At 49.4% G+C, this 26,556-nt stretch overlaps 2 protein-coding genes across 7 annotated transcripts in view; one reads left to right on the forward strand and one right to left on the reverse strand.

Annotated features, from left to right (window-relative positions):
- The first annotated feature begins 596 nt into the window (after positions 1-596).
- Positions 597-26,556, forward strand: part of LZTFL1 (leucine zipper transcription factor like 1) — an 84,936-nt gene continuing 58,976 nt past the window's right edge. Inside the window, exons 1-2 of the mRNA XM_042236380.2 lie at positions 597-1,305; positions 2,197-2,330. The gene's annotated coding sequence lies outside the window, so the exon portion shown is untranslated. The remainder of the gene's footprint in view (positions 1,306-2,196; positions 2,331-26,556) is intronic.
- CCR9 (C-C motif chemokine receptor 9) lies at positions 5,675-25,527 on the reverse strand. Of its 6 annotated transcripts, XM_060402034.1 has the most exons (4): positions 25,386-25,486; positions 18,812-20,673; positions 18,487-18,531; positions 5,675-12,032 (listed from the first exon to the last, which is right to left on the reverse strand). In XM_060402034.1, exons 3-4 carry the CDS (start codon positions 18,505-18,507, stop codon positions 10,950-10,952), a joined length of 1,104 nt encoding a protein of 367 aa, XP_060258017.1. In that variant the 5' UTR covers positions 18,508-18,531; positions 18,812-20,673; positions 25,386-25,486; the 3' UTR covers positions 5,675-10,949.

A 26,556-nucleotide genomic window follows, 5' to 3' on the forward strand; every position in this document is an offset into this window, starting at 1 on the left:
CATCTCCCTGCTCTGCCTCATCCTGCAGCAGGGAGCACAGAGCACGGTGCTCACCAGCCTCTGAATCAGTGAAGACACTGGGCACCACGGTCAGCCCTAGGCCATCAGCAATCCCGGTGGCCAACTTGGCCGGAGACCAACCCCCAAAACCCCCATGGTAGAGAAGGACAAGGGCAAGGCCACAGGGCCGATTTGGGGAGGATGGACGTGAGCTGGTTACTGGATCGGACACGTATAGCCTCCTGTGCCCTCAAGCCTCTCCTGTCCAGGGATGGAAGAGTGCTCGATCCAAGTGCCTGAAACAGCACCGCAGAAGGAATTCTGTGTTCATAGGAAAGGCCCTGCAGAGAGGCCACGTGGACTGGGAGAACGGACCGGGACACAGATACAGGCTGCTCCATCTGGGCTGGGATCCGGGGCCTCCGTGCCACGCTCCTGGTGCACCTCTCCGCCCCTGCTGAGCCGCCCCAAGGTGAGCAAACCAAACCTCCGCTCCTGGTTTTCCAAGCCCCCACACAATTCTGGGAATTCTGGCCCCTCTCGGTGTCTGTAGACGCGTGCCGGTGCCTGCAATGCCTCTTCCGCCCAGAGGATGTAGCGATTCCCCCGGGTGACTCAGAAGGACACTTCAGCCAGGGTCAGACCTCTCGGTTTGAAGATGCGTGGGAAAAATCTGGCGAGTGAAGCCCGCCACCCACACACATCTGCAAAGCAAATAGATGGTGAAATCTGTCGCCTGAAATGAGAAAACGGACTTTTATTGAGAGAGCGGTTAAAGCTGAAGCTATCAAAACCCAGGGGAGAGCAGAGCTGTTGTGAAAGCCGCTCAAAGTGGGTTAGGGTTGAAAGAAAGGTCAGCCTTTTACTTTTCCCACACTCGCTGGTTGCTGAAGAAAGATAGTAAAGCCGAGCCACAGTATGATCACCGGTCTCTGGGCTTTGATGTGTGTCCCCTCGTCCCTCCCCCATCCCTCGAGCTCCGGGGGGAGGCTGGAGGCTGGAGGCTGGTGTGGTTTCTTCAACCTTCTGGCAGGTTCATACTGAGGTTATCGCAGACTTGGCAGCCTATCTGAAGCCTGGAATGAGTTGTCTTAGCTCCATAATGAACAAAGGGAGCCAGGCCTCTCCAAACCCGAGGTGCGGTGAGTGCCCTTCCCCAGGGAAGGCCTCATTTCCAGAGCACCTTTGGCTTTGGGCCTGCAGCTGCTGCAGGATGCTCCAGGGAAAGGCGATTTCAGGGAGATCTCCCACAGCCCTGAGGAGAGAAGGACACCTTTTCTGGGAGGTCACCCATCCGTCTGCCAGGTCAGTGGGGCAGGCGCTGGCTTCTCCTTGGCATGAGAAAGGAAAGTGGGAGGGGGTAGGGGAGGCCCAAAGGCTAGCAGAGCGAAGGAGGGGTGAGAAAGGAGGGTCAGCAGCAGGAAGGGCCTTCTCTTGGGGCCACGCCGCAGGCCAGGTGAGCAGAAGCCACCTTTCTCGTGGGAGGGAAGGAGCAGTGGGGGAATGGCAGGTGTACCGAACAGACAATAAAGGCAGTGACTGCAGGCCTGGAGAAAGGAATCCAGTTTGTTCCTCTGACCCTGAGGCTGACTTCAGGGCCCCACGTGCTTTCTCATAGTGGCCGCAGCATCAGCCCTCAAGTGGCCTTTGCATAACAGGGTCTATGTGTGAAACCAGAAGTCTTTGTAAAGACAGCCCTTCTGCACCAGCAAGGGCCCCCACAGACCTGCTATATGTTCTCAGAAGGACCACGCATTCATGCCCCCAAGATGAACCTGTGCAAGAGGGACAGGGGCCCATTAGGCGCAGATCAGGCGCACGGGCTCCTTGGCTATCAAGGGTTCAGGTGTTATCAGGAAAAGCCCAAGGCTCACCCAGGGCTCAGTTTTACTCCATAGTCAAACTGTTCGTTTATTAAGTGTCAGTAAATACAACGTAAGTAGCAGAGAGTTTCTTAGAAGAAAGTGCTTATCTTTGGGTTACATTAAAATACAGAGTCATGGGCAGGCGGCATGTCAACTCTGGTTCACTGGGTCCAGTTCATTCACAAGTCTGCCAGATGAAGATACTGGCGGAGGTGAGATCCATGGACCACGCCAGAAAGTCCTTGATGATCACCACTCTGTCACCATTTTGGTTAGAACTTGAAGGGGTAAAATCAGCTAATGGATCTGTCTCCTAATTCAACTTTGCCAGTGACCCTCAAATCTTGGAGCCAGGACCTCTCCCTCAGCTCATTGGTCCAAGCACTGGGATGCAGTGATGAAAATGTCATTCTTAGAGAGGAAGATATTTCCAAATGAACCACCTCGTATGAAACTATCCTACAGGTAAAACCTTTTTACAACCATAACTTTTTTATGGCTTATGTTCTTATTCAAGGGACATGTTACCCAACCGGTCATTTGTAAATGGAAAAACATTCCCTTCCCCAAGCCTGAAGTAGTTCCGTACGTGTCCACAATTTAAGATTTAGAGGAAGAACTATGAGTTTGGTATCAAAGGGTCTGGGTTAAATAGGGATTCCTAAACTGGTCCATACACAGAATTCAGAAGGTCTTTGAACTTGGGAAAATGACACCTTTCCTCTACTATCTAGCTAAAATTTAGCTCTTCCTTCAATTATGAATATAGACTACATGCCACATGAGTATTAGCAAGACCTGTGTCTCTGCCACTGGTGGGAGTGACAGATATTTTCTTGTTACTTAAAAGTTGTTGCAGACCCTTTACATATTATTTATGCTCATCTTCACTGTGAAGTGAAGGTGGTTGTTATACCTGCTGTAGATTTTTTTTTAACTGTGTTCATGAAGAGACGTGTATTACTAGTTCACAAATTTATTTTAATAGAGAATTATGCTTCCGTGTAATTGGCTTCCCTTGTAATCATATATATTTTATTCATTCTAAAACATCCTGAGAAGGCTTTGTCAGATTTTCAAAGGGGTATATAAGGGAAAAAAAGGTTAAGGACCTTTGGGTTCTGGCAGGTCTTCATGGAAAAGAAGAGAAAGATCAGCTCATTGCAGCACTGGCTTATTATTTATAACATATAATCAATAGCAGCATAAGTAATTTAATAGGCTCTTGCCATAAGTCAGCCACCTGTTACAGATGAGGAAACCGAAGACCCAGGGAAGCTGGTAAGTCTGAACCATTTGGAAAACATGTTACTACAAGGCTGAGATGGCTGTGGCAGCAGTTTCCTCCAGACCATTCTCATTTCACTGGGAAGTAGATTCTCCAATGATTAAAAACAAAAAACAAAAAACCTTCCATAAACCAAGCTATGCTGTGGCAGCCCTTGACTTGTAAACCCTTACTATGTATCATCCTCCCTACAAGAGGTTTATCAGTTATGTGCTGAGAATTACAGCTCATGGTCCCACACCGTCTCAGTGGATCAGATCTCTTCTGGCTCTGAGGTTTTCTGGATTCCAAAAGTTGAACAAGGGACAGTGCTGGGGCTCACTCTACCTTTGTTGGCCTTGCCAGAATATTCTGAGTTCCCTAGATTGTTAGTCCCACTAAGAAAGTGTCACCCACAGTATGAGACCTTGTAGTGTCTGCTCACTCATTCCCAACTAGCTTCATACCTCCCTTGGTCCCTTTGGTAAGAGGTGGCCTAGCCAAACAGGAAGTTTCCATCAGGTATTCATTCACTCATTTATACCTGGAGCTTTATAAGGGTAAGAGCATGATTTTATTATTATTTTTTTTTATTTTTGGCTGTGCTGGATCTTTGTTGCTGCACGCAGGCTTTCTTGTGATGCAGCGTGGGCTCTAGGCACTCGGGCCTCAGTAGCTGCGGCAGCCAGGCTTTCTTGCCCCACACCATGTGAGATCTTCCCGGATCAGGGATGGAACCCGCGTCCCTGAGTTAGCAGGTGGATTCGTAACCACTGGACCGCCAGGGAAGCCCCAGGAGCATGATTTTTGAGGGGAAGTATATGATGTCTTGGATTTGCTGTAAAATACCGTAGCAAAGGGAGGAGCTAACGGAGAAAGGTAGGAGTGAAGGAAGAAAGGGGGGAAGGGAGGAGCAAATGCAGGAAGGGGGGCAAAGGAAGCAAGAGCGAAGAGAAAGGGAAAGGAGGAGAAGGTGGGTGTTGTGGGCGGGACTAGAATGCAGAGAGTGTGGATTGCTGTTGGAGCTATGTTTTCTTACTTGGACTTCCCTGGTGGCTCAGATAGTAAAGTGTCTGTCTACAGTGTGAGAGACCTAAGTTCAATCCCAGGGTTGGGAAGATCCCCTGGAGAAGGAAATGGCAATCCACTCCAGTATATCACCTGGAAAATCCCATGGACAGAGGAGCCTGGAAGGCTACAGTCCTTGGGGTCGCAAAGAGTCGGACACGACTGAGCGACTTTTATTTTTTGACTGTGCTGAGTCTTTGTTGGTGCGTGGGCCACTCTCCAGCCGCAGTGCACGGGCTCCTCATTGCAGTGGCTGCTCTAGTAGAGCACAGGCCCCAGGGCGCACGGGCTCAGCGTTGCTGCCCCCAGGCCCTAACTGGACCGCAGCCTTAGTAGTTGTGGTGCACAGGCTCAGTTGCTCCAAGGCACGTGGGATCTTCCGGGATCAGGGATTGAATCCATGTCCCCTGCATCAGCAGGAGGGTTCTGTACTGCTGAGCCACCAAGGAAGGCCTATGTGTGTGTGTTTTTTAATTTTCATATTTAAAGACTAAAACGAGAAGAGCATGAGTGGTGATAACCTGAACTAGCTCAGTGGCGGGGGCACTTGGCCTGGCAGTGTCACACAGGCATGGGCACCGCAGGGCCTTTGCACATGTTACCCCATCCTCCCCGTGCACCCTCCCTCTCCTTCCTCCTGTAGCTCATTTCTGCTCATCCTTTAGCTCTCAGCTTAACGCCGCTTCCTTGGGGAAACCTTCCCCGCCTCTCATCCACACAGTAGGTCAGAGCCTCTTGTAACACACTAGCATCTCAAAACCCTCTCTTCATGATGGTCTGATTGTCGTCTGTGAACTGTGAGCTTTGTGGGCACTGGACCTGTGTCTGCTTTTCCTTAGCATCACCTAAGCCCAGTGCCTGACACCTAGAAAATGCTCCATAAGTTTTTGTTCAATGAGATTGGTAAAATATCGTTATCAAGTGCTGTATTTTCCCAAGACAGCAGGATTTCACAACAGTAAGTGCACTTCCCAGAACCAAATATTTGAAATTGGAGGGGCCGTTGATTCTCTCAACACATTGACTGAGTGTCCGTCATGTGTGGGGTCTGTCGTAGGCACTTGGGAAATAGCAGTGAACAGAAAAGAAGAACAGTCCCTGCCCGAGTTTATACTTCTGAAGCGTCAGGTGGTGCCAAGCGCGGAGAAGAGCAGAGCAGGGAAGGGGACTGTGGATGGGCCGGGATGGCCTGGAAAAGAAGGTGGTGTTTAAGCAGAGACCTCAGCAGGTGGCGGAGGAAGCATGTGGCTGGGAGAGATCCAGCCAGAGTCACCTAGGGGATTGCGGGGTGGACTCTCTGACACCTTATCCAGCCTCTTCTATAACGCTGGGTCTGTGCCATGAGCTCCTGCGGGTTCAGCCTAGGTTGCTCACGTCATTGCTTTGGAGTTGAAAGACTAATGGCAAAATTGTTGGCTCCTTGGTATTCCATTTATCAACTGCTATGTAACAAATTACCCCGAAACTCAGTGGCTGAAAACAATAATACATTTTATTGTATCTCATGATTTTATGGGTCAGGAGTTTGAGTAGGGCTTGACAAGATGCTTCTTCTGTTCCTTGTGGTATTGTCACACTTTGAGGTGGCGTCCAGCGGGCAGATGGACTGTTTGTGAGAAAGGAGCTAGGAAGACCAACGGGGACAGCGTGGGGTGAGGAGGACGGTGGGTGTCCAGAATTCTGGCCAGGTTTGGCTGCAGAGTCGTTGGATCTGCGCATCCTCAGACCTGCAGCAGAATCTGTGGCTCCCATATGAAGAATTTGAGGCCCCACAACTGCACGTGTTTGAGGAGGAGCCTGTGAGAATGATGTCATTGTCCCGTGGCCCACTTTTGACAGAGGGCTCAGCAGGGCCTCAGCTGTCCCATGTCATTGTTGAGTTTGTGTGCAGTGGTATCTAAAGCAGTGCCAGCCCAGTCTCTGCCCATGCATCTTTGCAGCCCCTGGTACTCAGCCTGGAGCTTGGCACAGTGTTGGTCAACCCTTCAAAGCAGCGGCTGATTTGTCTGACCGTGTCACACATGCAAGGTGGGACAGCCTGGTGGGCAAAAGTCAAGGCTTGAGTGCCAGACATGCCCGGGATGATGTCCTGGCCTTGTCGGTTGCTACAGTGTGATGCTGGGTGGGTTCCTGATCTCTGAAGCGCTCAGCCCCTTCGTCTGCAGACTGGTTGGAATTACGTACAGTATTATGTATGTGCCCAGCACAAAGCAAGCAAGCAGGAGATGACAGCCAGAAGACGCAAGCCCGTGTCTGTCCGGTGCCCACGGGGCCTGGCAGGCTGCTGGTATGCACAGCGGTCTGCTGATGGTTGAATTAAGATCAGTCAGGCCTCTGCTCCCAGCCTGCAGAGATGAGCTCTGTGACGGATGTTCACAGAACACTGTAGCTCTGGGTACCCTGTGCTCTTTGCCTGACAGGTCTCAAATGTGCTTTTGCTAGGCCAGCCTCTGATGAAAAGGTTGTTGCAAGCTGACTTCTCTAGAAGCAGATGCTGAGATGGAATCTTGGGGGCAAATGTCTATTCAGGATTGCCAACAGTGAAGGGAAGTAGGAGGAAATAGGATTGGGCAGAGAAACCTTGCCAGCCTGGCATGAAGCTGTGTGCATGCTAAGTCACTTCAGTCATGTCCAACTCTCTGTGACCCTATGGACTGTAGCCCACCGGGCTCCTTGTCCATGGGATTCTCCAGGCAAGAATACTGGAGTGGGTTGCCACGCCCTCCTCCAGGGAATCTTCCCGACCCAGGGATTGAACCCATGTGTCTTACATCCTGGAGAAAGAAACGGCAACCCACTCCAGTATTCATGCCTGGAAAATCCCATGGACCGAGGAGCCTGGTGGGCTACAATCCATGGGGTCGCAAAGAGTCAGACACGACTGAGCGACCTCTGTGTGTGTGTGTGTCTTGCATCCTCTGCATTGGCAAGCGGGTGCTTAGCCACTTGCGCCACCTGGGAAGCCCAAATATGTCAAGAGAGAAGGGGAACTCACAAAGAGTCACATGTTGGAGAGAAACATTTGCTCGTCTTTTGTAGGTTTTTATAATACATTGAAAGGGACATTAGCTATTTGGGCTGTCTGTAACAATAATACAGAATTGATTAGAGAGACATTCCCTGTCCCAGGAGATTGCTGGGCTCAGACCACAGTTGGAACAGGAGGGCCATATGGAGTCGGGCCAAGGAAACTGTTGCAGAACCACCAAGTCTTGGTTGCAATGATAATTCTAAAACCATGCTATTTATTAATCACTCATGGTAAACAATCAGTAACTACCTGTCAAATGAAGAGAGAGATTTCTCTGGAGTGTCTAAAATGTGTGAGGTGCAGATACTGGAGGCTGTGATAATCTCCCTTTTGTCAAAGTCATTTAGCACCCCTTGACCAGACCTCACTTTGAAACAGGGTATATTGGAGCTTCAGCATCAGTCCTTCCAATGAATATTCAGGACTGATTTCCTTTAGGATGGACTGCTTGGATCTCCTTGCAGTCCAAGGGACTCTCAAGAGTCTTCTCCAAAACCAAAAGCATCAATTCTTTGGTGCTCAGCTTTCTTTATAGTCCAACTCTCACATCCATATCTCACATCTTACATCAAAACAGCATTCCCCTTTGAATGTACACATTGTCATGTGTTGAAATTTTAGTAGGTAAAGCAGTATCTTTTCTGATGTATTTCATTCAGTTTCCTGATTTTTCTGATCTATAGAGTTCCTGTAAAAATGTAATTATATTATAATCCTTTTTTATCATTACTTCAGGAAGGTACTCACAGACATATTTCCTAGAAATGTTGAATGGGTGTCCTAGTGGGTGTCCCCTTGCTGATCCTTCCAATGTTTTTATCTTAGGATAAATCTGCTTCTAAGATCTAGTTTAATTTGAATGTAAAATGGTCCTATTTATGCAATCCTTTAAAAACTGATTTACCAACAGAGGATACTTAAAATCTTTAAAATATAATGCAGCTGCAGTGTATCTTTAGTCCTCCTTTGCCGCTGTGGTAGGACTGGGACAGTCAGGCGGGTGCTAACGGAGGCCCTTGGAACTAAGGGTGGTCATCGCGCTCAGTGCAGGGTCCGTGGTTCTTGTGGCGTTCATCTCCTTCCCTAAAAATCAAAGGGGGGAAAGTAGAGTCCGTGGCACTTTTTCCTCAACTAACGTTCATTGGTCAAAGCCTTATCCACCTCTGTTGTTGTTCAGTTGCTCAGTTGTGTCTGACTCTGTGACCCCACGGACTGCCGCACACCAGGCTTCCCTCTCCTTCACCATCTCCTGGAGCTTGCTCGAACTCATGTCCATTGAGTCCGTGATGCTATCCAACCATCTCATCCTCTATTGCCCCTTCTCCTCCTGCCCTCAGTCTTTTGCAGCATCAAGGTCTTTTCCAGTGAGTCCGCTCTTTGCATAACGTGGCCAAAGTATTGGAGCTTTAGCATCAGTCCTTCCAATGAATCATTCGGGTTGATTTTCTTTAGGATTGACTGGTTTGATCTCCTTATAGTCCAAGGGACTGTCAAGAGTCTTCTCCAGCACCACAATTTGAAAGCATCAGTTCTTCGGTCCTCGGCCTTCTTTATGGTCCAGCTCTCACATCCATATGTGACTACTGGAAAAACCATAACTTTGACTGATTGGACCTTTATTGGCAAAACTAACATGTAGTTCAGTTCAAACTACCTCTGAACTGCCACTTAATCTCCATCATGATGTCCCATAAGTGACTCTAGGCTGGAGGAGATTGAACAAGCACAGTCGTGGCTCCTTCCTCCCTGCTTCCATCCCTCTCCCCATCCTCAGCTCCAGTGGAGCCCCCAGGACACATAGTGCCAGAACCGCAGTATCAAAAGGGCATGGGATGAATAAGCCAAACCCAGTCAGGTTCTCCCACTGAACTGCACAGGGTTACTTAGGCTTGGCCCATTCCTGTTGCTTATTCTAGGTTTCTCAGAGGATATCTGAGTCGCCTTCTGGAAGAGGTGGGCACATGGACAGCTCTGTCCATAGACTGCCTTGGGAAGTTCAGCCTCCCCTTGACTGTAGGTGGTTCTTATTGTGCTGGGACCCACGTTGGCCTGCTGGTCCCAGGCCAATGCCTGTTTGCCACCAGCTGCCCACACTTGGGGTGGGTTGGCAGGGCCTGCGCATCGACTCTTGCTCTTCTTGCTGCTGTCCACTTTCTGCTCACTTTATTCCTCACTGATGTGTAGTTTAGAAGTGGGTGGGGAAAGGACGCTGTTGCAGAGTCCAGCACTTTGGTGTCCCCTTTGGAAGGGATGGCCTTGGAACGGAAACCACGGCAACTCACAATGCACTGGGAAAATGAGATGCCTTCTCTGAAGCAAGTGGCAAAGCCGGAATGGTTCATGATCCTGTTCTGATCATCCTCTTTGGAAATACCAATGGACTCACCTGGAGAAACTTGGAAGATAAGTTTGCCCAGAGAAGAAATTAGGAATTATTCAGCCAAAATGGTTTTATGGTATTTTGGAAGTGTTATTTCCTTATCCCAGTCTCTTATTCTTCATACTCTAATGTGGCTGTTTGATCTGTATACACATTTAAAATATAGAGACAGGGTAAAAAAAAAAAAAAAGTGAAAAGTAATGGATATTTGTAAACAGTCATTTAAAAAGCACTTTTCTAATAAATGAAAATATTTAATGTGATAAATTTGCCAAATAGTAAAAAGAGACACAAAGGTAAGTTACATTTTTTTTCAGCCTAATCTCTAAGTTGAAAGCTTTTTTAAAAATGTTAGCATTATACAATATGAAAAAGAGAAGCATGGAGGCAAATATCCGTCCAGTGGCCTCAGAAACAAGAGGGCAAATAGGGCCAGTCCATTGTGTAGGGAACAGAGTGGACCATCATACCAGCCACTCAATAGAGTGAGCCCATAGTGGAGCCAGGTCCCCACCAACCCAGGTTCTTAATCTCCCTGCACGGGTTGTGAAGACCACTTCCATGGCACCAGGGGACAAGCTGACTCCTGCCCAGATCAGCGTGGCAGTCAGGTGAGGAATCACAGGGCCTCCAGAAGACGTGGGTTGGAAGCCAGCAGAGTTCAGGTGACATGCTCGTACGGCCAGTCGCCCAAAGGCTCACTGACCAGTGCTGCAGATAGTTTCAGAACAGGAACAAGGACCCTCACTGGCCCCAAAGAGATCAAGGAGAGCAGAAGGGAATTAGATCCGAGGTTGTTTGGAAGGATCTAGATCAACACCTGCCATGGGTATCAGCCCCCAAAACCAGAGCAGAAATTCTCCAAAGACAGAAGCTTTCATGAAGCCTTGTGCATTCATGGACTGTGGCAGTGGCCGATGCTTCTGTGTCTTCTTTTGGAAGAGATGCCTTCAAGAACTAAAGCCACAGTGATTCCCAGGGCTCCGAGAAATCAAATGCCTCCTCCAGGGCTCAGCTGCATTAATGCTCAGGCAAGTGGCAAAGCCACGGAGGCCTGCAGTGTCTGTCATTCATTAATCCTCCTCTGAAAACCACAGGCTTTGCAGCCAGGAGCCAGGCAGCAGTCTCCTGGGATGGCCAGTCAGTTTTAAAGAGTCCAACTTGGCAAATCCTGCCCAAAAGTAATAATGCTATTCAAATTCATCCCTTTCTGAGTTTTCTATTTCCCTTTTCTCACTGCTTCTCGTTCTCCACTTTCCCTCTGGCCTGTCAGTAAGGGAAGCTGTCTCTGAATTTCTGGACACTTCCAAAAGGACCGCCCACCTCAGAGAAGCCACCTCAGAAGGAGAGAGCCCCTGAGGTTGTCTCCAGCAGCATAGATGACAGCTTCAGGCTTCCCTCTCTCCTCGTGAATGAAACCCACTGAGCCTGGCTAATGCAGCCCAGGTTCTTCAGGGTCTTCACAAGATCCCGGCGGAACCTCTCACCCACAAAAACGTAGAGAACAGGGTTCAGGCAACTGTGGAAAAAGGCTACGGTCTGAGTGACCTGGAAGCAGATGTCAATTTTGATGGAGAGGGCACAGCTGGAGATGAACGTGGCGTAGGCATCGATGGTCTGCACCAGCAGAACACAGTTGTGGGGGAACTGAGACAGGACGAAGACGGTGAGCACAGTGATGGTAACCTTGAGGGCCTTGTGCTTGGAGGACTTCTTGGCCCGGATCAGGGTGTGGATGATGATGGCATAGCAGCAAGCCATGACCACAAAGGGGAGGAAGAAGCCCAGGGTGACCTTCAGGGTCAAGACCGCCGACTTGAGTTTGGTACTCTCGTTGCTGGAGTAGACCACGGTGCAGATAGCAGTTCCGTGTTCCTCCTTGACCTGGCTGTACAGGAGCTCCGGGAGGCAGAGCGCGGCCGCCATCACCCAGATGGTAAAGCAGACCATCTTGCTGTACAGGAGCCTTTTCTGCCTCCACATCTGCGCCCTCATGGCCTGCGCGATGGCGATGTACCTGTCCACACTGATGCACATGATGAGCAGCACGCAGCTGTAGAAGTTCATCTTGTACATGCTGTTGACCACCTTACACATGAAGGTCTGGAATTTCCACTGGTCAGCGGCGGCAATGGCCCAGAAGGGCAGGGTGGTGAGAAAGAGGAGGTCAGCGATGGCCAAATTGAGAAGGAACATGTCGGTCATGGTCTTCACTCTCGTGCAGTACCAGTAGACCAGGATGACGAGGCTGTTGCCCACGGCGCCCACGATGAACACGAGCCAGTACAGGGGCGGGAGGAAGTGGCCCGCAAACTGCCTGACGTGGCTTTTCTCACAGAAGTAGTCTGTCAAGTTGGTGTCATACTCCATGGGCGGCGTGCCATCGTAGCCGTAGTCATCTGACGGGTTAAGGATTAGGCTCTGCAAGGAGACACAGGCGACACTGGGTCAGGGGCTGGCTTTTCAGTCTGATGGCAAAGGCACGGAGCCCTTGAACCTTCCAACCCCAAAAGGCTATGAGAAGGCAGAAGAAATGTGTGTGTAGGAAATAGGAATTCTGAGAGCATCTGCTTAGATTGTAAATGATTTATTTATTCAACAAATGTTTATTAAGCAGGTGCTGAAGAGTCAAGTGTGGTTGCCACTCTCAAGGAACTTTCCCCCTCTGGGAAGAGACACGCAAGCAAAGGAACAGTCACAGCCCACGTGACAGGTGCTCCATCGGGATGGAGGAGGGTCTCGGGGCCACTGGCCGGCGAACTTATCCAGCGAATTCACGAGCCTGATTGCTCCTTCTCCTGCCTACTCTGCACTCCCTGAGAGGTCCCCAGAGGCTTTCACACTTCTCTGGCTCCAGATTCCCCCGAATCCTCTGAAAGCTATGGATCCTCTGTTGAGCAGCAGCAGTCACACACGCACCCAGTTACACGTGTGCACACACATGAGCACACACGCTTATGTATACACCCTCACGTACATGCACATACACAGGAACCAGCACACGCTGCGTGATTTCAGGGCCCCTTGTTGAGAATTTGTTACGAATTTCAAGACAGTAGAGCATTAAATCAAGCAACACTTCTAAGCATGAGGCCCTTGCCACCCGCCCATGAAGCCAGCCCTCACAAGTCCTCACATTTACAGACGCATGCACACAAGCGTGCCTACACGAATACACATACATATTCACATGTACACACCCCTGCACATACGTGCACACATTCAGACACCTGTACTCACACCCTCACAATGTGCATACAAGCACGCATGCACACACACACCCCCTTAGATACAGCTAAGGACTCTCCAGGCATATTTTCAGAGTGATTGAATTCACACATAAAAAACCTGGAATTGAATGAATTTCGTCAAGACCACAAGGCCAGCCTGTGTCATCCTTACAGGGTCAGAGTGCTGGGCATCTTTAGGGTGATGACAGAGGAAGGGTTCGTGTCCTAGGCCAGGGGAAGCCTGGACACGCCTGTGTCGAGACTTGCACTCATAGCTTTGTCCATCACTGGTGGGTAAACACCCTTTGGCTCTCAGGCACAGGATCCTCTGAAAATCTCCCTGCAGATATAAATGTCAGGTATTTAGCAGCTTATTTGCTTCCCTACTGTCAGAGCACCAAGTGCATGCCAGACCTTGTGTGGAGTACAGGATATGCATGCATTTAATCCGGGACCTTCCAGGTAGGGGTGGGCCCCTCGTCCAGATGAGGGGCAGCTGGCTTCCAGGAGGAATTCTGAGGTGGCCAGGCCATTTCTTCTGTCCTCTCTGCTCTCTCAGCCCTGGATACACTGCTCTGGCTGGAGAAGCCATCCACAAAGGCTGTTCTCAAGGTCTGGGTCGGAGTAAGACCTAGAGAGGTCACTGTAAGGATCTGAAATCCACTCATTTCCCACTCACTTTCCATCCAAGAGCACGCACTGGAGCCCCCTGGCTGAGGACTGGGTTGAGGATTTCCCACAAGCTGCCCTGAGTTTATCCCAGGGACTGTGTCGAGGTGGCTTCTAAGGAGCTTGCCGTGCACCCTACCTCCAAGGGCGTTTCCGTCTAGCTCTGTGTCCACTCATCAAGACCTAGCTCAGACGTGCATTTGGCATTTACATATAAAAGAGATGTAAAGCAACACTTTCATATTTCCTGAAGAACAAGTGAGAGTTTTTTTTAAGTCATGAACCATATGAATTTTGTGACTGACGAGGATTCCCTTTGTAATTGGGAAGCTCAGTCAAACTGGTAGCCCAAGTACAGTAACCAAGTAAAACCCTTTGATCAGTGCTGCCTAATAGGAAATAAGGCAACTCCTTAATTTTGCATTTTCTAGTAGCCAAGTGAAGTCAAAAGAAATAGGTAGGTCTCACCGTAATAATGTGTTTTATGAAACCTAGCATGTCTAAAATAATTCCGTTATGTAAGCAATGACTTCCCTGGTGGCTCAGATGGTAAAGTGCCTGCCTTCAGTGCAGAAGACCCAGGTTCAATCCCTGGGTCGGGAAGATCTCCTGGAGAAGGAAATGGCAACCCACTCTAGTATTCTTGCCTGGAAAATCCCATGGACGGAGGAACCTGGTAGACTACAGTCCATGGGGTTGCAAAGAGTCGGACACAACTGAGCAACTTCACTTTCACCTTCAAGCGGTGTAAAAGTTATCAAGATATTTCACATCCTTTTGTTGCATAGACTATTTTTGGACTAAGTGCATTTTGCAATCAAGGGACATCTTGGAGTGACCACATTTCAAGTGTTTACAGCCCCTGCGTGCCTTGTGGCTACCGCATCAGACAGCTCAGTTTTAGGCTGAAAACTCAAGTTCTAACTCTTCCTGTTTTCTCGCTGTTCTGTCCATTTGCTCTGACCCTGTTTGAACGTATGTCCTTTCTTTTCTGTTGTATGCACTCAGTAACTGCCTCTTGCCTCTTATGGAACATGACAGGGGCTGTGGGAACAGAGTAAAACAGGGTGTCATTACTGCTGGGGAGTGCTCAGTCTCTCTGTGATGGGGCTGATCATTCTCTTCCACATCTTACGGAATGTCTAGAGAGCAAATTGTGTTGTTCTTAGACCCTTTTAAAAACATGACATCTTCACCAACTAGACCACTGCTCACAGCCTGTGGTCCCCCATGAGCAGTGGTCTGAGCCAGATCTAGAATCTTCTCTCACTGTGAGGAGCAGCAATCCGTGGCAGGGGTGGGGGGTGGGGGTGGGCCCAGACCTGGCCAGGATGGATGGTGTTTGTGTGAAGATCCCACCATCTTATTCCTTGACTAACTAAGAGGTCAGCATGATCACCTTAAGCTTGAGAAACAGCTGTTTATTTCTTGTTCATTGGCAATAAATAATGTGATTTGTTCACTCATTCAGCAAGAATTTACTAAGCATAGTAAAACTACATGCCAGGCAAGGAAACCACTTGCAAAGGACAGTGTTCTTGCCAGTGATGGTAAGAGCAGTGGAGCAAGTCACGAGAAAGGTCCCTGACTCGCCTGTCATGGGATGGGGGGAGGGTGGTCCGCCTGCATGCGGGGTCCTGAGCTCCACAGCACAGAGGGGCCCTAGACAGGGCAGTATCGTGGGATGGCTCTAATTCCCAGCGGGCTACTTAACTGGAGTATTGATATCACTCGGATGATTTTTAGAATTTTGATCAAGAAGAGAAGTGCCTTATAGTCACACATCTAAGTAAGTAAGAGACTGTCTCACAGCATGCCCAGGGACTGGCCTGGAACTCAGCAGCGGGGGCCGCCTTCTGCTCACATGGGCTTTGGTTTCTGCCCCAGACAGAGCTTTTAGAGGCTCAACAGGTTTTAGAATGATTTTCAGATGTTAGAGACCATCTTATAGAGAGGGGCTTCCCTGATAGCTAGTTGGTAAAGAATCTGCCTGCTATGCAGGAGACTCGAGTTTGATTCCTGGGTCGGGAAGATCCGCTGGAGAAGGATAGGCTACCCACACCAGTATTCTTGAGCTTCCCTTGTGGTTCAACTGGTAAAGAATCCGCCTGCAATGCGGGAGACCTGGGTTCGATACCTGGGTTAGGACGATCCCCTGGAGAAGGGAAAGGCTACCCACACCAGTATTTTGGCCTGGAGAATTCCATAGACTGTATAGTCCATGGGGTTGTAGAGTCGGACACGACTGAGTGATTTTCACTATAGAGGAGGAGACAGACCCAAGGAACAGAAGGTTCTGGCCCAAACCCTCTCCCCCTGGGGGACAGTCAAGGCCAGAGCCAGCCCCCTGCCCCTCAGCCCCAGGCTGGGCCACTTGTAGCCCCTCCAGACCCGGCACCTTGCCCTGCACCTTCCAATGTTGTCACTGTCATTTGTTGTTGTTCAGGCACTAATTCTTGGCTGACTTTTGTCAGGCTCCTCTGTCCTTTGTCTCCTGGAGCTTTCTCAAACTCATGTCCATTGAGTCAGTGATGCCATCCAGCCGTCTCACCCTCTGCGGCCCCCTTCTCCTCCAGCCCTCAATCTTTTCCAGCATCAGAGTCTTTTCCAATGAGTTGACTCTTTGCATCAGGTGGCCAAAGTATCAGAGCTTCAGCTTCAGTCCTTACAGTGAATATTCACGGTTGGTTTCCTTTAGGATGGATTGGTCTGATCGCCTTGCTGTCCAAAGGACTCTCTCAAGAGTCTTCTCCAGCACCACAATTCGAAAGCATCATTTCTTTGTCGCTCAGCCTTCATGGTCCAACGCTCATCTCTGTACGTGACTGCCGGAAAAGCCATACCTCGCAGTGGCCACACCAAGCCTGAGCCTCAGTGTCTGGGTCCCAGCACCTGAGCCGAGCGCCTGTCAGATCCCCCATCTGCATCCTCCCCCCACCCATCCCGGAAAGACTGTGGGCACCAGAGGATGCCCTGTGGCTTCCTCTGCCCAGGGCAGCTGGGAACTGCCTTTTGCTGGGGGCAAACCTCAGTGCACAGCAGATAAGGGGCCTGCCCTGCCTGCCAGTGCCCACCGCCAGGCGCTCTACCCGACAGGCCCTGGCTCCCGAGCCTGTGCAGGTGTGTCTTCCTCCCTTTGGCAGCCCTTGGCCCAGACATTGAAGAAGCTGCAGCTCCTGGACTCCATCTTCCCCCGACTTTCCGAGGCCTCCCTCCTGACTCTTGTCTCGGGATACCCTCCCCCGGCTCCAGGCACCTCTGGGAAAAGGCCACTGTGGAGGGCCAAGGCCATATCCTTCCCTGCTCCTTATACCAGGATGGGCACCTGGAGAGGAGACGGGGGCCTGGAGAGAAGAGGAGGGAGACAGGCAGGGAGAGTGGTGGGAGTGGGCAAGCCCCCCCACTTCGGGGAGGGGCGGCTTTCAGCCAGTGAGCCGCGTGGACACTCGCCTTCAGGGAGGAGCCTGGGAAGCCGGGGCCACGCCCCCAGCGCTCCTCGTCCTTTGCGCCATTTGACCATGAACCTTCCACCCCTCCTCCCGCGTGGCTTTCCTCGTCTGTTAGCGTGGCTCCGCCTTTGCTGTGAGACCACGGCGCCCTGGGTGGTGACTGGCACACGGCCGGTCTCAGAAGAGCGGCCCCAGGAGAGTCATGGCTGTTGACCAAGGTCATAGCCACAGAGGTCACAGCTTGTCCCCGTGTCGGCGGTGCTGGACGCCTCTTGACCACAAAAGGGCATTATCTGAGCGCATTTCCTTCCTTTCTGGGGCTGCCTTGCAAAGTTCGGATATTTTTCCAAGATCCCAAATGATAAAACCGAATGACTGACGTTATCAGCCCTGTTTCCAGCATCAGGGATAAAGAGCAGATTCTGTCTCAGGAGAAACTACGGTTCTAACTTTGGTCAGAAAAATAGAGACTTATTTTGTTAGTTCATCTTTCCAGGTGGCACTAGTACAGAACCTGCCTGCCAGTGCAGGAGACATCAGACACTCAGTTCGATCCCTGGGTCAGGAAGATCACCTAAAGGAGGGCACGGCAGCCCCAGGCCCTAGCCCGGCGGATCCCACAGACAGGAGCCTGGCAGGCTGCAGTCCGTAGGGTTGCAGAGTCGAACACAACTGAAGTGACTTAACGTGCACCTTGTTACTTCAGCAGGTCCAAAATAATCATCTTTTTGTCATTGCTGTTGTTACGGGAAACATGATGACGTATGCTATGCTGAATATCATCAGCATATGATAAATAACTTGCTTGACGGTAGTGGTGGCAACCACCACTCTCCATACAGCATGGAGGTCATTTGTCAACTCCACTAAGACTGTTTGACTTCAATACCTACATGTAAAACCCAGATTCTCCCTTTGAGAAAGCAAAATTAAAATCCTTAGATGTTTTTGTGAGCATTTAATATAAGTAAAGCATAGGAATTTTATTAGATTCTATAATTAATTATATTTGGCTGTAAACTCATGAATGATTCTCTGGATCATAGCTGTACTCACTCATTTCTATGAGCCTCTTTCAGAAAAATATATATCATTATTTGCTTTTTTGTAAAGACTATATAAAGTTTGATAAGAATCACGACTAACATGCCCACCATGGGTCTTTTAAAAGCAAATGAATTCTCCTTTGCCGTCTTTTGTCTGAGTTTCAGAACAGACACATGGGACTAGGCACATTGTAAAGATCATAAAACCCTCACCTATGAGTAAAACCTGAACCAGCCTTCTCCTCTGCCCCCGCACCCCCCACACACACACACACATACCGCAGAGCTCTTCCAGAGCTTCGTGTCCACAGAACCCTCTGTGCTGGGCACTGACCAGCTGTCTGGAGCACCGCTCAGCAGAACTCTTGCCCTGGGAAACCATAGAGCACTCCTTCCCCCACAATGGAGCCCTTCCCACTCCCTGAAAAGAGGCCCCAAAAGCAGTGTACTTCAAGGAGCCCAAGGGTGTGGCCATACTCACTGTGGCTTCCGTGGGGACCATGGTGGGTCAGACTCAGACTTGCTTCTAGAAAGAGAGGGCAAAAATCAAAACGAGGACTGGCTTTTAACTGAACAGTGGCAAGTACCGAGAGATGGAGATGAAGCATTAAATTTCTTTGTTCTCATGAACAAAAAAAATCTGCCAAGCCAGAGTTAGAATCCATGTTATACTGATGCCGACTTAAATAGATTTCAAGTCGAGTCTAGATTTCACAGTCATCTAGGTTGTTAACCTAGAGTTAAAAGAAACCTCTCCTTTGAGAGCACTTGGGGGCTTTGACGTCTTCCCAGCGCATCCTTTTTACCTTAACCCTTCTTGTCATAACTCAGCTTTTCTACCAGGCGCCGCTACTCCAATTTTATCCACCAAGTGTCCCCTGAAGGCGGCAGGACAGCAGACTTAAAAGAATGCTCCAGCTGACTGCTGGAGGGGCCTCTCGGCAACCAGGTGGCAAGAACCCCAGAGTGAGGTGGCCTCTGCCAGCGTCAGAGTCCCTCACCAGGAGGGGCCCAGCACCCCAACACCTCCCTGCGTGCTCAGTTTACAAATTCAGGGCCTGTTTGCTCTGTACCTTGACTTCAGCAGGAAAAGGAAGTCCTGCATTTCTTTACCAAAGAAAACACAGTTGTCTCATGCAGAGGGCCTCCAAACTAACTGAGGTAAATCTCTGCTGTTGTTTTCTTGTGTTTTGAATCTCTGCAAAACCCACCCCTCTGTGGCCAAGCAAACAACAGCTTGGTTCCTTTCAAGGAAGGGGTCTGTGCGCGAGTGGGGCATTTCTTTTTTTATACACCTTCAGTGAGTGTGTTTCCGAGAAGCATGTTCAGCCCACACCCCAAGCTTCTGGAAGGAAATTGCTCCCTCATACATCCAACCGTAACCTGTTGGGCTTTTTTATTCTTGTTTTCATAACACAGCCTCGTGACTCTCCGTGCTTTTCTAAGAGTGTAGTTGTTTTAGAAACATAGCACGTGAATGGGGAGATTGAGATTGACATATATACAGGACTGTGTATAAAACAGACAAGAACTGGTGAGAACTGCTGTATGGCACAGGGAACTCTACTCCATGCTCTTTCGGTGACCTAGATGGGAAGGCAATCTGAAAACAGTGGATGTGTGTGTATTAACTGATTCACTTTGCTCTATAGCAGGAACAAACACAGTGCCGTAAAGCAACTATGCTCCAATTAAAAGAAAGAAAAAGAAACATACTATGTGGGCTAGCCACTACGGAGACCCGTTAAACACATGTCATGCGGTATCTGCCTAAGAAAAGTGCAAGCTCATATCCATACAGAGACTGACGTAGGAATGTTCTGGCAGCTTTGTTTGTAATAGCCAACTACTGGGAACAGCCCAACTGTCCTTCAAGTAGAGTGAATAAGTCACCGTGGAGTATCCATACAGTGAATTCGGAACAGCTGCTGATACACACAGCAACGTGGATAAATTTCAAAATGACCCGGAAAAAAGTACATACTGTGTGATTCCACTTGTATAAAATTCTAGGAAATGGGAGCTAATCAATAGTGACAGAAAGCAGATAAGTGATTTCCTGGAGAGACAGAGAAGGGCAGGGCAGGGCAGGGCAGGGCAGGGCAGGGCAGGGCAGGGCAGGGCAAGAGGACAGGAAGGGACAAGAGCAGGCCAAGAAGCCTCTGGGGTGAGCGGTATGCCCACTGAATTGATGGCGTGGTGATCTCACGGGGGCACACGAATGTCAGAACTTGGGTTCTGTCCTTCAGACATTTGCGGTGCTGGTAGCTGGACCTCAGTAAAGTGGTCAAAGCAAAGAAAGGAAAAACAGCAAGATCTGATGAGACCTTTCTTCCTTCTGTCCCTCTTCAGAGTCATATCGGGCCGTTAGCAGGCGGGGGAGAGACACCCAGGACTTCCTCCTTGTGGCCTTCCTGCCAGTAGCCCCTCCGAAGTGCCTTGAAGTGCCTTGGGCTGTTGGGTGGGAGCTGAGGGCTCAGTATGAACCCATGGCTTTTAGGGTTAGAAGAGATTCAGCAGATGATGTTTGATAGATCAGTCGATCGATTGATAAATAGATACAGATAAGTTTGCGTGGATGTGTTTTGTTCAGTCACTTCAGTCGTGGCCGACTCTCTTTTGCGACCCCGTGGACTGTAGCCCGCCAAGCTCCTCTGTCTATGGGATTCTGCAGGCAAGATGAATATGAGAGTGGGTTGCCGTTTCCTCCTCCTCCAGGGATCTTCCTGACCTAGAAATTGAACCCACGTCTCCTGCATCTCCTGCCTTGCAGGTGGATTCTTTACCCGCTGAGCCACAGGTGTTCTGTATTTTAGCTTATTTCCTGACTCTCTCTGCTGAGACGACGTAAAAGCAAGGACACACAGTATAATGGCCAGCAGGTGCCCAGATCTTGGTATCTAAATACCTTTCTTCCTGACAAGGAACCAGGACCCCATGGAGAAATGCCTGATTCCAGTGCTAGGGCAGGGAGACTGTAAGATGAACTTGGGACTGATTTTTAACCCAGAAAGCAAGTGTTTAAAGGCACTGAGGACTTGTCAAAGGACAGAAGCACCAACTTGATAGGGTTCCACTAGCCAAATCTGAGGCAGTTTGAGCATCAAATTAAATAATGATGGCAGTTATTATAGCACATTCAATTAAATAAGGATCCGTGGATCCATACTGAGAAAAATAAATGAGAAAACTAAGCTCTCCTTATGGTGCCAACTAATAAGTACAGAGGATTACTGTAATTAGAAAAATCACCAATGGATGATGAAATTAGCAGGTGAACACTTGATAAGAAATTTGCTTAGTCTCAAAGGATCTCCCCCCAAATTACATATTGCCCCATGGACTTTATGATTTTTTTTCTCTTATGCTCTGAAACAAATCTTTGTAAAAAGTTGCCTAGTTAAGATGGGAAAATCTCAACTTACCTAATTTAATTTCAATACATCTTGGGAAATAGGGAAATAGTTTTTAAGACACTTGTTAGAAAACACTTCATATATTTCTAGTATCTATGTAGCCCCAGACTCTTTTCCATCCCATGTCACCTCCTTTTAACTTGCATAAAAAGACTAAATATTAACCAGATAATATCTGAGAAAACAAATTCCTGAAGGAGGAGGCCACACGAAGAATAAAGAATGGATTTGGTTATAGCTAGTTATAGGTTGAAAATAAGGACTGATGGTAATGATGCTGGTGAGAGTTTGAGGGAAAGGCCTCCACACAGCAGTGGGGAGTGTAAATTTGTGTGACCTTTTCGGAGGATTAAACCGTATCTGTCAAAACATACAGAGCACAGCAGCTCTGACTCAGCTGTTCATCTGCTGGGAACACGCCCGCCCTCCTAGTACTCACACAAAAGAACATAGAGGTGCATGAATGGGCTTCCCTGGTGGCCCTGATGGTGAAGAGTTCACCTGCAGTGCAGAAGACCCAGGTTCGATTTCTGGGTCAGGAAGATTCCCCAGAGAAGGGCATGGCTACCCACTCCAGTATTCTTGCCTGGAGAATCCCACGGACAGAGGAGCCTGGTCAGCTGTAGTTCATGGGATCGCAAAGAGTCAGACACCACTGAGCGAGTAACACACAAGATCCTGTATGTTGTTCCCCCGCCACCCCCAGAATCAGAAAAGCTAAAAGCAACCTATGTATCCAGCAGTAGGTGATATTCTGATACACTCATTCAGTAAATCGCAGGTAGCCAATAAAGAGAATAAATCAGACCTCACACTGATGCAAGGAGGTCACCAAGATTTTTAGGTATACACATGCGAAATGTAGATTATGATGCATGATCTTTTAAAAAATACAGAAAAGGTTATACACTTGATAGCTGGCAGTACTGAAGTGTTTTCTGGAAGGAGGTTAAACAAGGATGACCAGTGGGAAGTGTGACTTTCATTTTTTTCCTTTAGGTTTTGTAACCTATTTACATATTCTACTTTGTGTGCAACATTTTATTTTAAGGGCTATCTTAAAAATAACTTGTCAGCTTAAAAAAAGAAAAAAATAAGCCCCAGCGCTCTTCCGTCCTGTACACCTGTTTGCAAAAGTTGTCCATAGGAGGAACTCGTCCCCTCCTAACCCTGGAAGAAAAAATCTAGCAAGTAAATTCACTGTGGCTACTATTGGCAACTTTGGAATGCTACACTGGCTCTCTGTAAAGGTTTATCTTCCTTCCGTTATAAAGGTGCTTTGGGCTCATAGACGATTTGGAGAGAGCCCAGGGGTGAAACCGAAAATGAAAAACATTCCTCCCTAGACCCACCACCTAAAGACCCCCCTCGAGTCTTTGCATCTGCTCCTCCTGCCCTTTATCATATTGTTTGCCTCTGTCTTATTCCACAAACCGCACAAGTGTTAAAGCTTGCTTTCATTTTCTTCTGACCCCTGAGAAGGAGAGAAAAACAGAAGGGGAAAACCCACAAGTGACAAACACACTGAAAGCAAGAGACCTCTCTGCCGTCTGTTGGGAGAACACGAGGGCTGGGCTCGGTGCCCCCTCAGGTCTCCCCGCCGCTGCTCCACGAGGCCTCGCTGGGGTGCGCGAGCCACCCTGTCCGCAAAGCCTGCTTGTCTGTTGTCTCCTGGGGGAGGGAGGTGGGGGAGCACGCCGGCCCCCATCTGCTCCTTGGCCCATCTTTTGCTGCCTGTGGGACCTTAGCAAGGAGTGACCTGCCCTCCCCTAGCCTTGGTGTCCTTGTCTGTAAAATGAACTTGACCACCCGACCTACTCTAAAGGCTTGCTTCCAGGGTCAAGTGCAGTGCTGTGCGTTAAGGCTCTTAGTGGGATGCAAAGAACTCTGCAATGATGAGGAAGCAGGCTTCACCCCACAGCTCACTTAAACAATGCGCCTGGACACCGGATACACTTTCTTGGCTTAAATACTGTGCAAGACATGATCCATGTCTTCAAGAAGCTCACATTCAAGTACAGCAGATACATCATGGCTGCAAATACCAATAATGGGAAATGCTATGAGATGATTTTGGAATTGGGAGAAGGAAGCCGAGTCCCCAGCTCCGGGGAAAATCCAGGAGGGCTTCATTGAGAAGGCAACAATTTTGCTGGCTCTTGTAGGCTGAAGAGGGCTTCCCAGGTGGGGCTAGTGGTAGAGAACCTGCCTGTCAATGCAGAAGACACAGGAGAACTAGGTTCGATCCCTGGCTCGGGAAGACCCCTGGAGGAGGGCATGGCAGCCCTCTCCAGAATTCTTGCCTGGAGAATCCTGTGGACAGAGGAACCTGGTGGGCTACAGTCCATGGGGTCGCAAAGAGTCAGACACAACAGAAACAACTCAGAGCGCACACATGTAGGCTGAAGAGCATGAGGGCATTCAGTGAAGGGAGAAAACATGACTCCAGGTCAGGGAAATGTAAAAGACATCCACAAAGGTGTGAATGCCAGAAAGCAGCAAGTATGTGCCGGGTCCTGGGAAGTGGGGAGCTGCGCGTCTCTAAGAGTGGAAAGTGCCTATTAGAAAAGTTAGCCTGGGATCCACTAATATCTATCGTTTTTCTATTCTCTGCTGTCCTTCAAGGTAACCAGCGTGAAAATCCACATGGCGTTACTCATAGTAGCCCCAAAAAACTGGATACCGATACTAAAGTGAGTCAGGAAGGCAGGTCCTGACTTTGATCTTTGTCCAACTTGCCACACGGAAGTTGAATCACCTCTTGTGTTTTGTTTTTGTTTGGAAGCTCTGCTTTTTCACGTTGCACGACAGCAGGGACTCTGAGCTGTCCCTCGGGCTGTCTGCTCCCTAAGTGAGAGCCGGGCAGGCACTGTGCTGGGCCCGGGGGCTGTGAGTGAGGGGCATGTGAGGGGGCTTCGGAGCAGATGGACAGATATTTGGAAAAATAGGCTGTCAGACGCCAGATGCTGAAATAGCAGGTGAACTTGGGTTTGTGGGATGAGGGGAGGGAGGAACAGGCCTTGCCCACTGGTGGCTGTACCACATCCCAGCCCCACACCCAGCAGCTGCCCTCCCACAGAGGGTCCAAGGGGCCAGAGCCAGCTAAGAGCTGGACAAGTATGTTGACAGGACGAAGCAGTAGTCAGTGAGGAGTCACTTACAATAGAGCAGCTTTACTTTTATCTGATTGTAAAGGACTGTATTCACAATGAAGAAAAAATAATCCCCCAAAGCAAGCATATATAGTGAAGAAAATAAAATCTCCCCAAACACCCCTTTCCTAGGATGGCCAGTGTTAGTCTTCCGAGATGCGGTCTTTTAGACATTCTAACACAATCCCACATACATGCACACACATATAGCCCATAAAGGAAAGGGAATCAGACTACCCAAAGCGTTTTCTGTCTTGCTGTCTAGTTAACAGTCTGTCATGGACCACTTTTAATGCCAGTTCAGTGTGAAGTTATGTCACCAGATTGAGTGGCTGCCAAGTGTCCCACTCTCTGAATTCTATATGATTCATTTAACCAGTCACCTCTTGGTGCAGAGTTCACTTGTTTCCAGTTTTTCGCTGCTACAGAGAATGCTGCCAAAAACACACTTTCCCTGGGACAGCCCCTCAGACCCAGGGACCTCATCGGGGCTTCACTTTCCCAGCCCCGGCCCGCCTTCTTGTCACCCGTCCCCCACTCTTGTTTCTCCCTCCTTCAAGGAACAGATGACTGAACAGACTGTCTTGAACCCGAGCCTCACACGTGTGGGTGGGAGACAGTCTTATTACTCACCCTGGAAGCCTGGGCAAGGCACCCCCCTGGCTCACCTCCGCCTCCCTGGCAGCTTCTAGCCAAGTACCCAGTGCTCAAGGCCACTGAGCAAGCGAGTGGGTTTTAGAAGCCATCGTGGCAGCACACAGCTGAGGACCCAGTGCCCCTGGGATGGGGAGGAGGAAGAAGGTGGTACTCACGGGGAAGGGCAGCGAGTGAGGCTCCAGGAGGAGGCGGCCCCGCCAGCTCTGGGGAAGGGCCTGGCTTGCTCTCTGCCTGGGACGACGGGCAAGCCTTCTGTGAGCTCTGAGCAGGCTGCTACCCATAGAAAACACCCAAAAGGAAGCCAGGCCACCCCTGCCTGAGTTGTCACTGGTGGGGTGGCCAGGAGGGTGGGGAGAGGGAGTCACCAGCTGCAGCTTCCAGCAATCAGCAGAGTTGGTGATGTGCAACCAGAACTGAAAAGCCAAGAAGTGCTGGGCTAAGGGAAAACTGTCTTCTCTGAAGTTGCTCAGACAAGCCAATTGTCTGACAGCCACTTCTTTTCCTAGACAGCATGGCTCCTTTCAGGGAATGGGGAGGTGGAGAGTCCCATCGAGAGAGATCAGGCTGGCCCAAGTGTATCTTTATAAGGTCTCATTGTCTGGACAGGCCTGTGAGGGGTTGGTTATCACCCCTACCCCCTGCTCTGGGCATCACAGTGTGACCCGTTAGACCTTCAGTTCAGTTCAGTTGCTCAGTCATGTCCAACTCGGCAACCCCATGAATCGCAGCACGCCAGGCCTCCCTGTCCATCACCAACTCCCCAAGTTCACTCAGACTCGCGTCCATCGAGTCAGTGATGCCATCCAGCCATCTCATCCTCTGTCGTCTCCTTCTCCTCCTGCCCCCAATCCCTCCCCAGCATCAGAGTCTTTTCCAGTGAGTCAACTCTGCGCATGAGGTCGCCAAAGTACTGGAGTTTCAGCTTCAGCATCATTCCCTCCAAAGAAATTCCAGGGCTGATCTCCTTCAGAATGGACTGGTTGGATCTCCTTGCAGTCCAAGGGACTCTCAAGAGTCTTCTCCAACACCACAGTACAAAAGCATCAATTCTTCGGCACTCAGCTTTCTTCACAATCCAACTGTCACATCCATACATGACTACTGGAAAAACCATAGCCTTGACTAGATGGACCTTTGTTAGCAAAGTAATGTCTCTGCTTTTCAATATGCTGTCTAGGTTGGTCATAACTTTTCTTCCAAGGAGTAAGCGTCTTTTAATTGCATGGCTGCAGTTGCCATCTGCAGTGATTTTGGAGCCCCCAAAATAAAGTCTGACACTGTTTCCACTGTTTCCCCATCTGTTTCCCATGAAGTGATGGGACCAGA

This window comes from Ovis aries, chromosome 19, assembly GCF_016772045.2.
Source record: "Ovis aries strain OAR_USU_Benz2616 breed Rambouillet chromosome 19, ARS-UI_Ramb_v3.0, whole genome shotgun sequence".
NCBI lineage: Eukaryota > Metazoa > Chordata > Mammalia > Artiodactyla > Bovidae > Ovis > Ovis aries.